The sequence below is a fragment of the Peromyscus maniculatus genome, chromosome 20, assembly GCF_049852395.1.
Source record: "Peromyscus maniculatus bairdii isolate BWxNUB_F1_BW_parent chromosome 20, HU_Pman_BW_mat_3.1, whole genome shotgun sequence".
Lineage (NCBI taxonomy): Eukaryota > Metazoa > Chordata > Mammalia > Rodentia > Cricetidae > Peromyscus > Peromyscus maniculatus.
In genome coordinates, this window is record NC_134871.1 from 51,238,736 (window position 1) to 51,251,116 (window position 12,381).

Genomic DNA, 12,381 nt, shown 5'->3' on the forward strand with positions numbered 1-12,381 from the left:
ATGAACAGAGTCGGACAGGACTCAAAACCTCAGCTGACCATTTACTAATTTTGTGAATTTAGGGAAGCAACCTAACTTGGAACCCACTTCTAAACTCTAAAGTAGATAAAATGGCTTTACCACCGGGCTGCCATGAGAATGAAATGATTCAATGACAACCTTCACAGACACCCTGCCCAGTCCCGCCCAGGTGCCCCAGGCAGTAGTAATGTGCGTGCCCTAGGTTAGGAAAGGACAAGGAAGTGGCTGCCTTTGAGCCCCTGACTTAGGCAAGCACCCCAGCCGGAGGTGGGGCTGAGGGGTGGCGGCCCTGACTGCGAACCAAGCGCTAGGCTGATGAAGAGAATCTGTTTTGAAAGGCCCACACTACAGGAGAGGGAGGCATAAATACCAGATCCAAGCAGGGTGGGGGCATTCATATCTTCTTCCTCCAAGGAACAGGTGGCTCCTGAACAATCCTCCCAGCCTGGCCGGACCCCATACAGGTGAGGGACAGGGGAGGGAGGGGTGGGAGATGGCAGCTCCTAACCCAGGAGAAGAGTGTGCCGTGTGGAAGAGGACTGTGGGAGTGGGCACACCAGAGGGAGACGAGGTCAACTGTGTCTACCCAGAGGGGAGTCACTGTGAGGGTGACTAACAGTCTCCTGAGCCCCACAGCAGTGGCCATCTCTCTATTCCAAAGGGACCCCAGAAACAAAACAAGCCAAGAGTAAGCAGGAGGCTATTATATATCATGCTTTTAATACAAACTTAAAAAAATCTGGAACAATATAAACTGTACAGATTTGATCAATCTTTGTTTTGAAACTAAATCTCTAAACACACCAATGTCTCATTCCAAAATATTGCACAACGTTCTGAATACAAAATGTCTTGATTGCATTCTTCCTTCACTAGAGAAAAAAAGGTCATCGCCCTGCTCCCGGGCTCCTCTCTATGGCTGCCTCAATGCCTGTCCCCACCCCTAGGGAGAGATGCTTCAGCATCAAGAAAAGGACAGCACTCTGGACTGACAGCTGACATTCTTTTTTTTTTTTTTTTTTTTTGTTTTTTCAAGACAGGGTTTCTCTGTGTACTTTTGGTGTCTTTCCTGGATCTTGCTCTGTAGACCAGGCTGGCCTCGAACTCAGAGATCCACCTGTCTCCGCCTCCCGAGTGCTGGGATTAAAGGCGTGTGCCACCACCGCCTGGCTTGACAGCTGGTATTCTTAACAAGATAATCCACCTTCAGTTTTGCTCCTGGGTGAGAGGGATAGAGAGGATGGGGAAAGGGAGGAAAAGGTTTTATGTTCCTATTTTTTAAAGTTTGTTTTTCCTGAAAAAATATTGGTTTCTCTCCTCTTAAGAAAAAAATCTTGAAAAGAAAAAAAATTATGTTTCTTACATTAGAAATATACATATATTATATATACCTCTTACATTTTACAAATGTAGCAAATTATTCAATACAAACGGACACCAAAAAATGTAAAAAATAAAAAAAAAGTTTTTCTACGAAACCAGGTAAATTAGTGCAGAGTTGTTTTTTTCTTAAAAAAAAAAAAATAAAATTGAAGCAAAAATGCCTAGATTTGCGATGAGACACTGAACTGGGCCGAGAGCCGAGTGCAGAAGTCACGTTCCTGAACACTCATTTTTCTTTCTACTTCCAAAGACACAGGGGCTGGGCTCCAGTCTCCCGGTGTGAGGAACAAGCTGGCTTGGGTGCAGGTGGTACCAGTGTGCATGTGGAGGAGGGGCTGGGAATGGGGGTAAGGCAACACCCAGCTTGTCCCAGAGAGGTTCTTCACCCGGGACTGTCACCTGTGTGGGCGCCGAGGATGAAGGAACAGGAGGCCCAGAAAGGGCAGGCTGGAGAAGACTGGGGAACAGATGGTGCTGGGCTGAGAACTCAGGGCCTTGCCCTGCGGGGGGAGGTAGAGCTAGCGCCCAACGCAAGGAGAGGGTTGGCAGTGTCTGTCTGGGCTGAACTCACTGCCACAGCAGTTCCCACTGGGAGTCCCTGGGGAGAAGGGGGGTGGGGCAGGGCTTCTCTTGTCTGCCCAGGTCACAGCTCACAGCATCAAGGTCAAGTAGTGCTAGGTGAGGGCAAGAGACCGGAACCAAGAAGTTCTCAGACGCTGCAAATGCATTTACACCTACAACCCCAAATCACAAAGTCTTATTCAAGGCTCAGTACTGCCCACCACAGGCAGCGGCTCCCAATCCCCTCCCTGTCCCTACCCTGGGCTAAGGTCACACAACAGAGTTGCTGAAGTCTAGGGACCCCTCTTAGGCATCAGGTTTGGGTTTCTTCCCGCCCTTCTGAGATTTTTTTATTTTTATTTTTTGGTCAAAAACAAACGAAAGTGCAGCTCCCTCTGCAGTCTGGCAAACCGGTTCCTTATGCAGTGCTTCCCTGGAGCTTCCTAGCTTGGCCACGCGTCACCCCACCACATGCACTGTCCTACAGCCTTACACACGGACAGTCGACCCTGGGCCCATCCCCCAGCCCTGCACATAACTAAGCACTTGTTGCAGCCCAGAATCACACCCGGAGAGGGAAGTTCCACGTGGCTTGGACTCCTTTAGACCACGACAGCAAGCCACCCACACTCACAGGCATGAATGCACACACAGAAACACATACACTTACCCTACCTCTGTTCTCTACCTTAACCTCGGCTCAGGGAACGCTGCACTGGAGAAAGAGGCTACGTATATCTTGTCCAGGCCAGGAGGGGGTGAGGGATGAGGCCACAGGACAGAAGAGAAGGATTCCAACTAGAAAAAAAAAGTGCTACCCTCCCTATAGTCACAGGTATTAGCTTTGGGGGAGGGTGTCAAGTGGCCAGTCAGCAGCTCCCTGTGACCCAGACTGAGGGGGAGGTGAGGCCGCGGACACAGGGCCAGCCTCTCCCTGCTCCGGGGGCTGTCTGGTTCCAGCTGCTGCTCTTCTTTCCCTGTGGGCCTGAACACACCAATCCCAAAGGAGCATGAAGGCGAGAGGGGGCAGCAACTCACATCTGGACCATTCTTAGCCCAGGAAACCACTAATTAAAGATGTCATATAGAAAACTACATATAACAACAAGAAAAAACTACAAACCCCAAACCAACCAAATGAAATCAGAGGCAGGCAGGAAATAGTCAGGGGCGGAGCCAGACACGACTTCCGCTTGGGGAGCCCCTCCTACTCCGTGCCGCGGCGGCGGATCTTTTTCCTAGATGTGAGAATGAGAAGATTGGAATCTCTTGTACAGTTTTCTTTTCCTCCTTTGTTTGGCCTCTCCTTTCTCCGTTCTGTGGTCGTGGGTGCTCCTGGCCTGGCAGACAGGAAGACCATCAGTTGGCCAGCACCACAGGCTGGAAGGGCTGGCTGGGGTACTGCATGGCGTTCAGGTTGTAGCTGAGGCCTTCGACGAAGGGCGTTTTCTCTAAGAAGAGGCTGTTAGCGCCACCTCCGAACACCTGAGACACGTCAAAGCTGCTGCTGTTGCAAGTGCCAGCTCCACTACTCCCAAAAGGGGCCGAGGTGCTGTTGCCCTGGCCATCCGCCCCATCAAAGAAGAGGCTGGGCGAGCCGCCGCTGCCGCCATTGTACACAAACTCCTTGGCATTGGGTGAGAGCTGAGACTGGGAGGCCGGACTGGCGGTGATGAAGTTCAGTGAATGCATAGACAAAGAGAGGCCCTTGTGCTTCAGCAGGTTGTTTGTGGGGGAGCGGGCCATGCGAGGCTGCTGCTGTGGTGGCTGCTGGCCACCCGCCCCACCGCCAGCCCCACTCACCCCACCGGACGCCCCGCCGCCCTTCTTCATCTTCGTGGAGCCAAACTTGGTGGCAGCAAAGGAGGCAGTGGTGAAGGTGACAGGCTGGGCGGACCGGGGGATGAAGGTGGGGCTGGGCGACTGGCCAAAGGACGGAGACGGAGAGCTGGACAGGGAGCCGTCCTGGCTGCCGATGGGCACAAACACCTGGGCATCAGGGTTGAAGCTGCTCTTGATCTCCTTGTCCAGCTCTGGGGCACCACCCCCCTCGCTGTCATCCAGGTACAGGACTTTCACAGTTCCCTTCTCACCAATCTGGTAGGACACCTCAAAAGGGTCAATCCAGACACTCAGCTCTTCGGGCACATTGGCACGCACATCCTCCACTGCCAGACCACTCCGCTTGGCAGCCAGCTCCACCACGGGGTCTACTGTCTCCCCAATGTGGACACAGCGGAAGCCGGAACCCTTCAATGGCTTCTCAGGGTACCAGTGGCCTTCATACTTCTTTTTCAAAAGCCGTTCTAGCTCCTCCCCAAACAGGTCTGCCCGGCGCCGGGGCAGCTTGTTGTATAAATAGGAGATGATGAAGTTTAGGGCCACTTTGATCTCCAGCTGCATGATCCTCTCTGAGGCAGAGAGTCAGAACAGGGCTCGTGCACAGGCCAAGAGCGATGTCGGGAGTGGAGGAGTGACCCTGGGATCCAGAGGGTTCTGGGAAGTGAGAAAGAAGGAGAGGACTGTGGTGAGTACATCTGCAGAGAGGCACCCAGCATACACTACCCAAGTCGGGCCAGTGTGGTGACCAGTGACCAAGCACAGACAGAAAACCACGAGCTGCTTTGGACCACACAGATCCAGTGGTACATTCCTTTCTTTCTTTTTTGAGTCTATATAGCTCTGGTTGGCCTACAACTCACTATGTAATAGACCAGGCTAGCCTTGAACTTGCAGTGATCTGCCTGCCTCTGTTTCCCAGTGCTGGGGTTACAGACATGCATGATCACTCCGGCTTTGGACAAATCCCTTTTTTCTAACCTTGGTTTCCTCATCAGTAGCCTGGGGTTCAAGGATAAAGCTCTCCCTATACTAGGTACTTAGCAGTCACTTAAAATAGGAGTGCGCTGTGCTTTCTACAATTTTGAGAATTCAGGACACTGTCGAAATGACATCAAAGAACTAAGGACTAAAACTAGGCCCCCAATCCAGCTGGATGCAGGAAGGCCCTTGCTGTCTCGGCCATGTCTCCATCAAGTTGTGCCCCGAAACTGTCAAATGCTGAAGACCTAACTTTCAAAATGTTAGCTGCCCTCCTTAAATTGAACGAGATACAGGTCACTGGACATGAAGGCGCACTGCCAACTTTCCACCCGGGCTTGGACTCCAGTCACATCCATCTGTCACCCTGGACCCCAGAGGTGTGCAAGCTTTGGGCTCAGTCTGAGTGTACAGAACCAATTTAAGAACTTGGTAGTGTGACCAGAGCTTGCATTTCCATCCGGGCTCAGTAACGGGGACAAAGGCATGATCCTCCAGGAAAAGGCAAAATCTGTCATAAGCACAATCTGTCAGCTCACAAGGGAACTGTTGGACCAGGGGCGCCTAGGGGACGTGCAGGAAGCGGACCTCGGAGGTGGCCAGGGCATTAAGAGAAGCAGCAGTGCAGCCTGAGGGAATCTCCACAGTTTCTGGCAAGGTTGAGAGTGAGGAGGATGGCAGAGGGAAGAAATTTTCCATCACTCTACAGCTTCCAGCTGGGGACCCAGCATCGCTCAGCCTCCCAAGGACTGTCTGACCACCTGTCCTCGGCACCAGATCAGATTTATCAAGTGTTTGGAGAACCCCGCAGAGGAGGCAGTCCAGGATAAACACTCAGATTGTTATTTTGGGATTCTTTCATAGCCAGATCCCACTGAGGTCAAAAAGCTTTATTCCCTAGGTCTGGGCAAGGCTCATGTTTCAGGAAGGTGATCTGTGAGGTCCTGGGAGCCCAAAAGGAACTCCTGCTTGGGGAGAAACTAAACTGGAAAGGCCCTCTCTATGGAAGGGGAAGCCAGAGCATGTCTCTAGCTAGACCTTTGGACAAGGCCACACTGCTGCTGAACTCAGCAGAGACAGGGCTGACCAATGACCCACACCAAGGGCGTCTTCTGTCCTGTGTGGGACTCAGGGCTGGATTTTGATTCATGCTCTTTCTGGTTCCCAAATGAAGTCTAACTCTAGGTTTGAGAATCTTGAGTTTTCTGAACATTTACTGTGACAGGTTATCATGTTAATTCTCAGGCTTGGACCCAGGACCCTTATGGGGCATGCAGAGAACAAATCTTCAGAAGACTTGTGGGGTGGACACCCGAGAAGGTACTCAGAGTCCATCTATGGCAGCACATAAGTCCCCCATTTAGTTATCCTCAGTCCAGGTCTGAGGAACAGATGGGGGCTGCTGCTCAGCATTCAGGGTACCCCAATTTCCCCTGTAGCCCGGCCTGCAAACAGGTCTGCTAGTCTCTTCAGATATCTACTCATGACCAAGATAGATTGGTTCTAGAGTCCCTTTCAGTTTAAAGAGAGAAGAATAATTTAAAAGAATAGGGGATGTCACACGCCTTTTATCTCAGCATTTGGGAGGCAGAGGCAGGCAGATCTCTGAGTTTGAGGCCAGCCTGGTCTACAGAACAAGTTCCAGGACAGCCAGGGCTACTGTAGAAAGAACCCGTTTAAAAAAAAAAAAAAAGAATAAGGGGCTTAGTTGATGAGGATCAGAGTTACCAGATGCAACGCTCAAAGCTAGTTATTATACTGTGGACCTTCTCCCATATGGGAGCACAGGCTTTTCTTTTGTGTGTCGTGAGTGGAGGCCAGAGATACAGGTTTTTATGTTGCTCATGCTGGCTTTGAACTTCTGGGCTTGAGCTGGGCATGGTGATGTGAGCCTGTAAACTTAGCACTTGAGAGGTAGAAGCAAAGAAAACAGGAGTTCAAGGCCAGCTAAACTAAACCAAGAACTCTTATGTTCAAGCAACTCGTGCCTTCTGAGTTGGAGGTTTAAGAATAAAGGTTCAAGAGGCTGGAGATATGGCTCAGTAGTTAAGAGTACTTGCTGCTCTTCCTGAGGTCCTGAGTTTGGCTCCTAGTACTCATGACAGACAGCTCACAACACTCTGTAACTCTAGCTCCAGGGAATTTGATGCCTCTGGCCCCCTGAGGTACTTGCACTTACGTGGACATACCCACATAAAGATACACATATCTATGTGTAATTAAAAGTAATAAGTAGCCGGGCGGTGGTGGCACACGCCTTTAATCCCAGCACTCGGGAGGCAGAGCCAGGTGGATCTCTGTGAGTTCAAGGCCAGCCTGGGCTGCCAAGTGAGTTTCAGGAAAAGGCGCAAAGCTACACAGAGAAACCCTGTCTCGAAAAACAAAAACAAAAACAACAAAAAAAGTAATAAGTTAATAAAGAATGGAGGTTTGAAAAGACTATAGAGGTCCACTAAAGGTGTCCAACATGAGGAGACTAAAAAGCTGTGAAGAAAGTTGGCATCAGGTCTCAAGAAGAGGCGTACAGGTAAAGGTGGTGTTTCCAAAGAGTTTTTTTGGAAAGTAAAACAGACTCAATGTCAACACGACACTTTCTTCAAGCACTGCGGAGCCTCTAAAAATGTGCCTCTCTCTCAGTTACCCTCCCCAGAAGGGCTTCTACACCTTTCTAGATGTCCTCAGATCTTGCTGTGTAATTGTCTTCCAAGTTCTAACCCCTGAACAGTGCAGCCTCAAAATGGGAACACTGGAAATGTAGGCCAAAGTCATTGGGAAATGAGCCTCTCACCCCGAGACACACGGAACCACTGTCATCGTCCCCGCCTGGAGAACCAGTATTTGCAGCCTAAGCAGCTAAGGCTGCTCACCAGTTTATCCCCAGGGCTGCTGCGGCACCAACAAGGAAGCATAATGCTCCTTCGCCTCTTTAACGGAGGCCAGGCCAGGCCAGGCGACCAGAAAGAAAGAGCGTCTCTGCTCTATCAGCTCAGACTCTAATTTTGACTTCAAGAAGCTTACGGAGCAGAGGATTAAAGTCCTGGTCCTAGCCTGTCTTCGGCTAAAGATAGGAGTGACCATTTGGCTGAGTTTATTTTTTTAGGAAGCAATGGACACATTATAGCGCTTATATATAAAATATTTATGGAAGTGTGATGAGATTAGAAAGCTTAGAAATAACTACGCTTCAAAAAAGGAACAAGCAGATTTGTTGAGCAGCTGCAGAGGATTCAGACCTTTTTCAACAAAACACTAGAAAGGTAACAAGAAAAATAAAATAAAAAAAAAAAAGAGAGAGGGAGAGGGGGAGAGGGAGAGAGGGAGAGGGAGAGAGAGGAAGAGAGAGGTTAAGTAGCCTAGTGTGGTGCCAGCTGGGAGGCAGAGGTGGATCTCTGTGAGTTCAAGACCAGCCTGGTCTACCTACATAGTAAGTAACAGGCTAGTCAAGACTATATGGGGAGAAACTGTCTCAAGAACAGAGTGTTTAATAGTAAAACCTCATTTGGACAATGTACTAAAGAGTTGCAAGTGAGCTAAGGTGTGCAGTGCCTGTAATTCCAGCAGAGAAGGCTGAGGCAGGAGAGTCAGAAGTTCAAGGTCAGCCTGTGCTATTATACACACAACCAACATGGAAAACAATTTTCTGTCCCAATGCTTTTTTCCTCCTTCCCTTTTACTTCAGCCACGGGTTCAACCTGGACTCTGATCCTTTGTGCTGATGTGTATTTTAGTGTTTAGGGAGAAAGACAAAACAGAACACGAAAGGAGCCGTGGAGCTACACAAAGGTTTCATCAACGCTGATTCCAGAGAAACTAATACGAATGCAAAACAAGACTTTAAAAAAAAAAAAAAAAGGATCCACATTTTAGAAAGGGAAAAATAAGGGTGGAGAATCTCCACTCCCCCACCCCCAATTCAGGTATCTCAAATTCCCAACATCCTACAATGAATCAGTCTCCAAGATTTAGGTAAATGTGTGTGGAGGAGCGTTTTTAACACGGTCCAGAGGAGAACAGCCACCGTGGACAGAGAACCAGGCTCAGGCAGCTCCCCAGGGATCAGTGCTCAGTTCTCATCCCCAACTGGCAATATAGGTTGCAGGACTTCCAGGACACGTGCATCGGGCTTAGACCCCGACACCACCTCCGTCTGACAGCCCGGACCACCCAGGCCATACCACGAGAGTCCTGTCTAGGGCAGGGCTTTCTGGGGATCTCAGGACCTGAAAGCTCGCCTCACCCAAGGCGGCGCCGCGCTCGGCACTCTGGGAGCCGTAGTCCTCGGGCCTCCCGGCGCGGGCAGGAACTCGTGACCTACTTTTCGAGCACACTACACTTCCCTGCGCACTATGCGAGGACCCGGCCGGCTAGACCGCGCATGCTCGGCACCAGGAAATGGCCAAGGGTCCGAAGCCGAGGAAAAGTTTCCGATGCACATGCGCGCTGCGGCGAGGGGGCGCTTCCCCCTCCCACCGCCGAAGACGTTTGGCATCAATGTGCCCAGAAGGCCTCTCTCCGGCTAGCCTTTCTCCCCACGTCCGTGTTCGGGCTCGACTCCAGTAACTCGCCTCTTTCCCTCCATGACCTCCCGAGCCTCCTGAATAAGGAGCTCTCTGCGACTACGGGGGCTTTTCCTGGGTGGAGCAGGTGGGCTGGGATAGGGGCGGCCCCCTGGCTCCGGCCTCCTGCACTGAATGGACTGTCGCTGTCTAGGGTAGCTGGAGGCACAGTGTAGTATTCCAGGAGAAAAACGAGCCCTCCTCACTTAATACCCACTAGGCTCGGCTCCAGCATCCCCACCGTCAGGAAGGGAATGGCAGGAATTGGATCCGATTCTCCAGTCCCGTCGGCCAAAGAAATTTCCTAGTTAAGCTGTGGGGAGGCGCCCCGTCAACAATAAGGCCTGTTGGGATCCAAGCCTCACCCCACTTCTGATACAAGGCTGTAAGAAACCGGACCCAGGTAAAGGAAGTGGGAAAAGGTTCCCAGACAAGCAAGCACAATCCGTACATCTGAAACCTGCACATGTATGGTCTCATGCTCCCCGGGTCTCCTCCCACGGCAGGGCCTACCCTAGGACCAGACTGACCAGATCCTCTGTAAACCTCCTCTGCAGGGTGTTAAAGCTCCTTAATCCTGCCTCCCACACCAGCTGTTTCCCCAGTGCTTAAGTGAGGGATGGGGGCAGGCGCTCGAGCAAGCAACAGGGTTTTTAATTGTTGTTGTCAGGAAACCAAGGAGAAACCCACTCCCAGAGTAGGGTGGATAGAAAGGAGTTAATAATAATAATAAAAAAGGTAAGAACTTAAGTGGCATCGGAAACCCTGCCTGCTGATCCTTCAGCCTGCTCTGGGAGGTTCTGGTTGCTCCCAGGAGAGAGGAGGGGGACGTTTTGTAGACTGTCTGTCTGTCCATTCCCCTCTTCCCTCCTTAGATTTTGGTCAAGGGCGCAGTACATCCTCCCTGGATAGAAGGGGAAGTTCAGGAACAGGAGCGATCAAACAGAATACACTACCCGATAGGCTCTTTGGGTACTTTTTTTCCGCCCACACAAGAATATAAAGAACTCAACCGGCAATAAATTGTTAAGCGACCCAAGGGCAGTCTCCACTAACCGGCCCGGTCACCAAAAAGGGGGTGTTCTCCATCTCATAGGTCCCAAAGAGTCAGAGACCAACTGTGTTAACCATCACCGCCCCGATTTCCCTCACACGGGAGAAGCAGCAGAACAACAAGGCTCGAATCCCCTTCCTCCCCCTAATTTATTTAACGCAGACCGGAGTTGGGTTTCTTTGGGGGGGCACAAGGAAAACCTAGTGGGTGAGGCTTAGAGAAATGGGGAAGGAGGTCAGGGAGGAAACACACTCCGCCCAGGAGAGCGCCGCCTTCGGAACTAGGTACCCCAGGATCAAAGTGATGGGAGAGGGACCCAGAGGCGGATCTAGAGGGAGGCGGCAGGGGAGTGGACCAGTGTGGGCGCCCCCCGCCCGCCCGTCCGCCCGTCCGCCCGCGCACTCACTCGGGTCTCCGCGACGGGGCGCTCTGCAGGCCGCGGGACGGAGGTCTCTCGCCCAGCCTCCCCGGCGCCTCGAGGCTGAGGGCCACGGTGTCCTTCTACGTCGTGGAGGGCTGAGGGGGAGACGAGGACCAAGTTCATGTGATTCTTTCCGCGGTTCTTGGAGGTCGAGGTCGGCGGCGGCGGCGACGGCGCGGGGATGGCGGGCCCGAGGATGGCACCCGTCACGCGGTGGATGGAGGCCGGCCCGGGATGTGGCCGGCGGGCGAGTCCTGTCCTTCTGGCCGCTCAGCTCCGACGACGCTCAGCCCCAGGAACCACCAGCACCTTCCCGCGCCCCGGCCCGAAGTGAGCAAAGTCAATGAAAAGTTTCACCCTCAGCAACCCTGCGCATGGATCTGCTTTCCCCACCCCTGAGTGATGCGTCCCTCCGCCCAGCCGGGGCGGGGCTGGGACTATTTTTCCTTCCGTGAGGCCGGGACTACTTTTCTTTCCGTGGCTTCTTTAACCCCTCCCTCCCTAGCAGGCCAGTTGTGGTTTGGTTTCCCCAGATAACACGTGTGGAGTAGTAGCGATCTTCTCGTCGCGGATCCTCTAGACCCCGCCCTGCCGTGTCGTCAGTGGGGCTGCTCGCCCTCATGGTCCCTCTGAGCGCCTCCGCACCCCATTTCTTTTCTTAAGGCTCCAAAGCAGTCTGAACTCTCCACGTACGGTTTTCACCGGTGTAGACCAAGCGCAGGGAGGAGGGTAGGGACGAGCCTGAGACACAGCAGGCCATCAGGGATCAGTCTCGGATGCAGTGGATGTCGCGGGGAGGGGCTGGCGTCACCCGGCCCCCCCCCCCCCGAGGGCTCTCGCACGAATCAGCCCCGCACCGGCCCCACCTCCCACGGTCCCCAGAGACGATGACGGCGCGACTCTCCAGTTCTGATGGTCCCCGTGGCTCGCACTCCCCGGTTTCGATCTGTTCTAAATTTGGGGAGATGGGGCACGACGCCAGATCTAGAATGGTCTGGATCTGAACCAGGGCTAACCAGAGTTTACTAGCGTCGCCCTCCTGGTGGGTACGGGAATAATTGACGGGAAGGGAGGGGAGGGGGGCGAGGAGATCGTGGGCCAGAAAAAGGAGCGGAGCACCAGTGGACCATGCACTCTCATCCTTGAAATTTGGGTTCTAAACGCCAGATTAAAGCTCTGGCCACGCGCGGTCCTCGTTTTCTTACGGGCAGGGTGCCCCCCGCACGGGAGAGCACGAGAGCCACGCTCCTTCGAGCCATAGCCTAGTCGCAGAAGTGCCAGCCCTGGCAAGGCGAGCGGGGTGTTCAGCCCGACAGCGCTGGGCGGCGAAGCGTGGCTCACCTGGGCCCCCGGCTCGGACTTCGGTCACGCTTTCCACTCTGCGGCTTTGTGACAGTGCGGGCTCAGAGATAGGGGTGGTGAAATCTGGAGTGGGTTGAAGTCACAGGAGGACTGGACTGTTGAGACCACCAGGCTGGAGGGCCGCTGGCCCTAAGTGCAGCCTTTGTACCCCCACCCCAGTCTCAGGTCGCTTATTTTCCTATTCTCCAACCCGTTTCTTTACT

The 12,381-nt window shown here is 52.7% G+C and overlaps 1 protein-coding gene across 1 annotated transcript; it reads right to left on the reverse strand.

The window, feature by feature from the left end:
* Positions 1-722: 722 nt before the first annotated feature.
* On the reverse strand, positions 723-11,635 carry Tob2 (transducer of ERBB2, 2). The gene is made up of 2 exons (XM_006980191.4): positions 10,802-11,635; positions 723-4,461 (listed from the first exon to the last, which is right to left on the reverse strand). The coding sequence occupies exon 2, from the start codon at positions 4,366-4,368 to the stop codon at positions 3,325-3,327; it is 1,044 nt and encodes a 347-aa protein (XP_006980253.2). The 5' UTR covers positions 4,369-4,461; positions 10,802-11,635; the 3' UTR covers positions 723-3,324.
* Positions 11,636-12,381: the final 746 nt, after the last annotated feature.

Excerpts from the sequence above, each read along its gene's own strand:
- Tob2 (XM_006980191.4), bottom strand. The coding sequence starts at position 4,368 with ATGCAGCTGGAGATCAAAGTGGCCCTAAACTTCATCATCTCCTATTTA.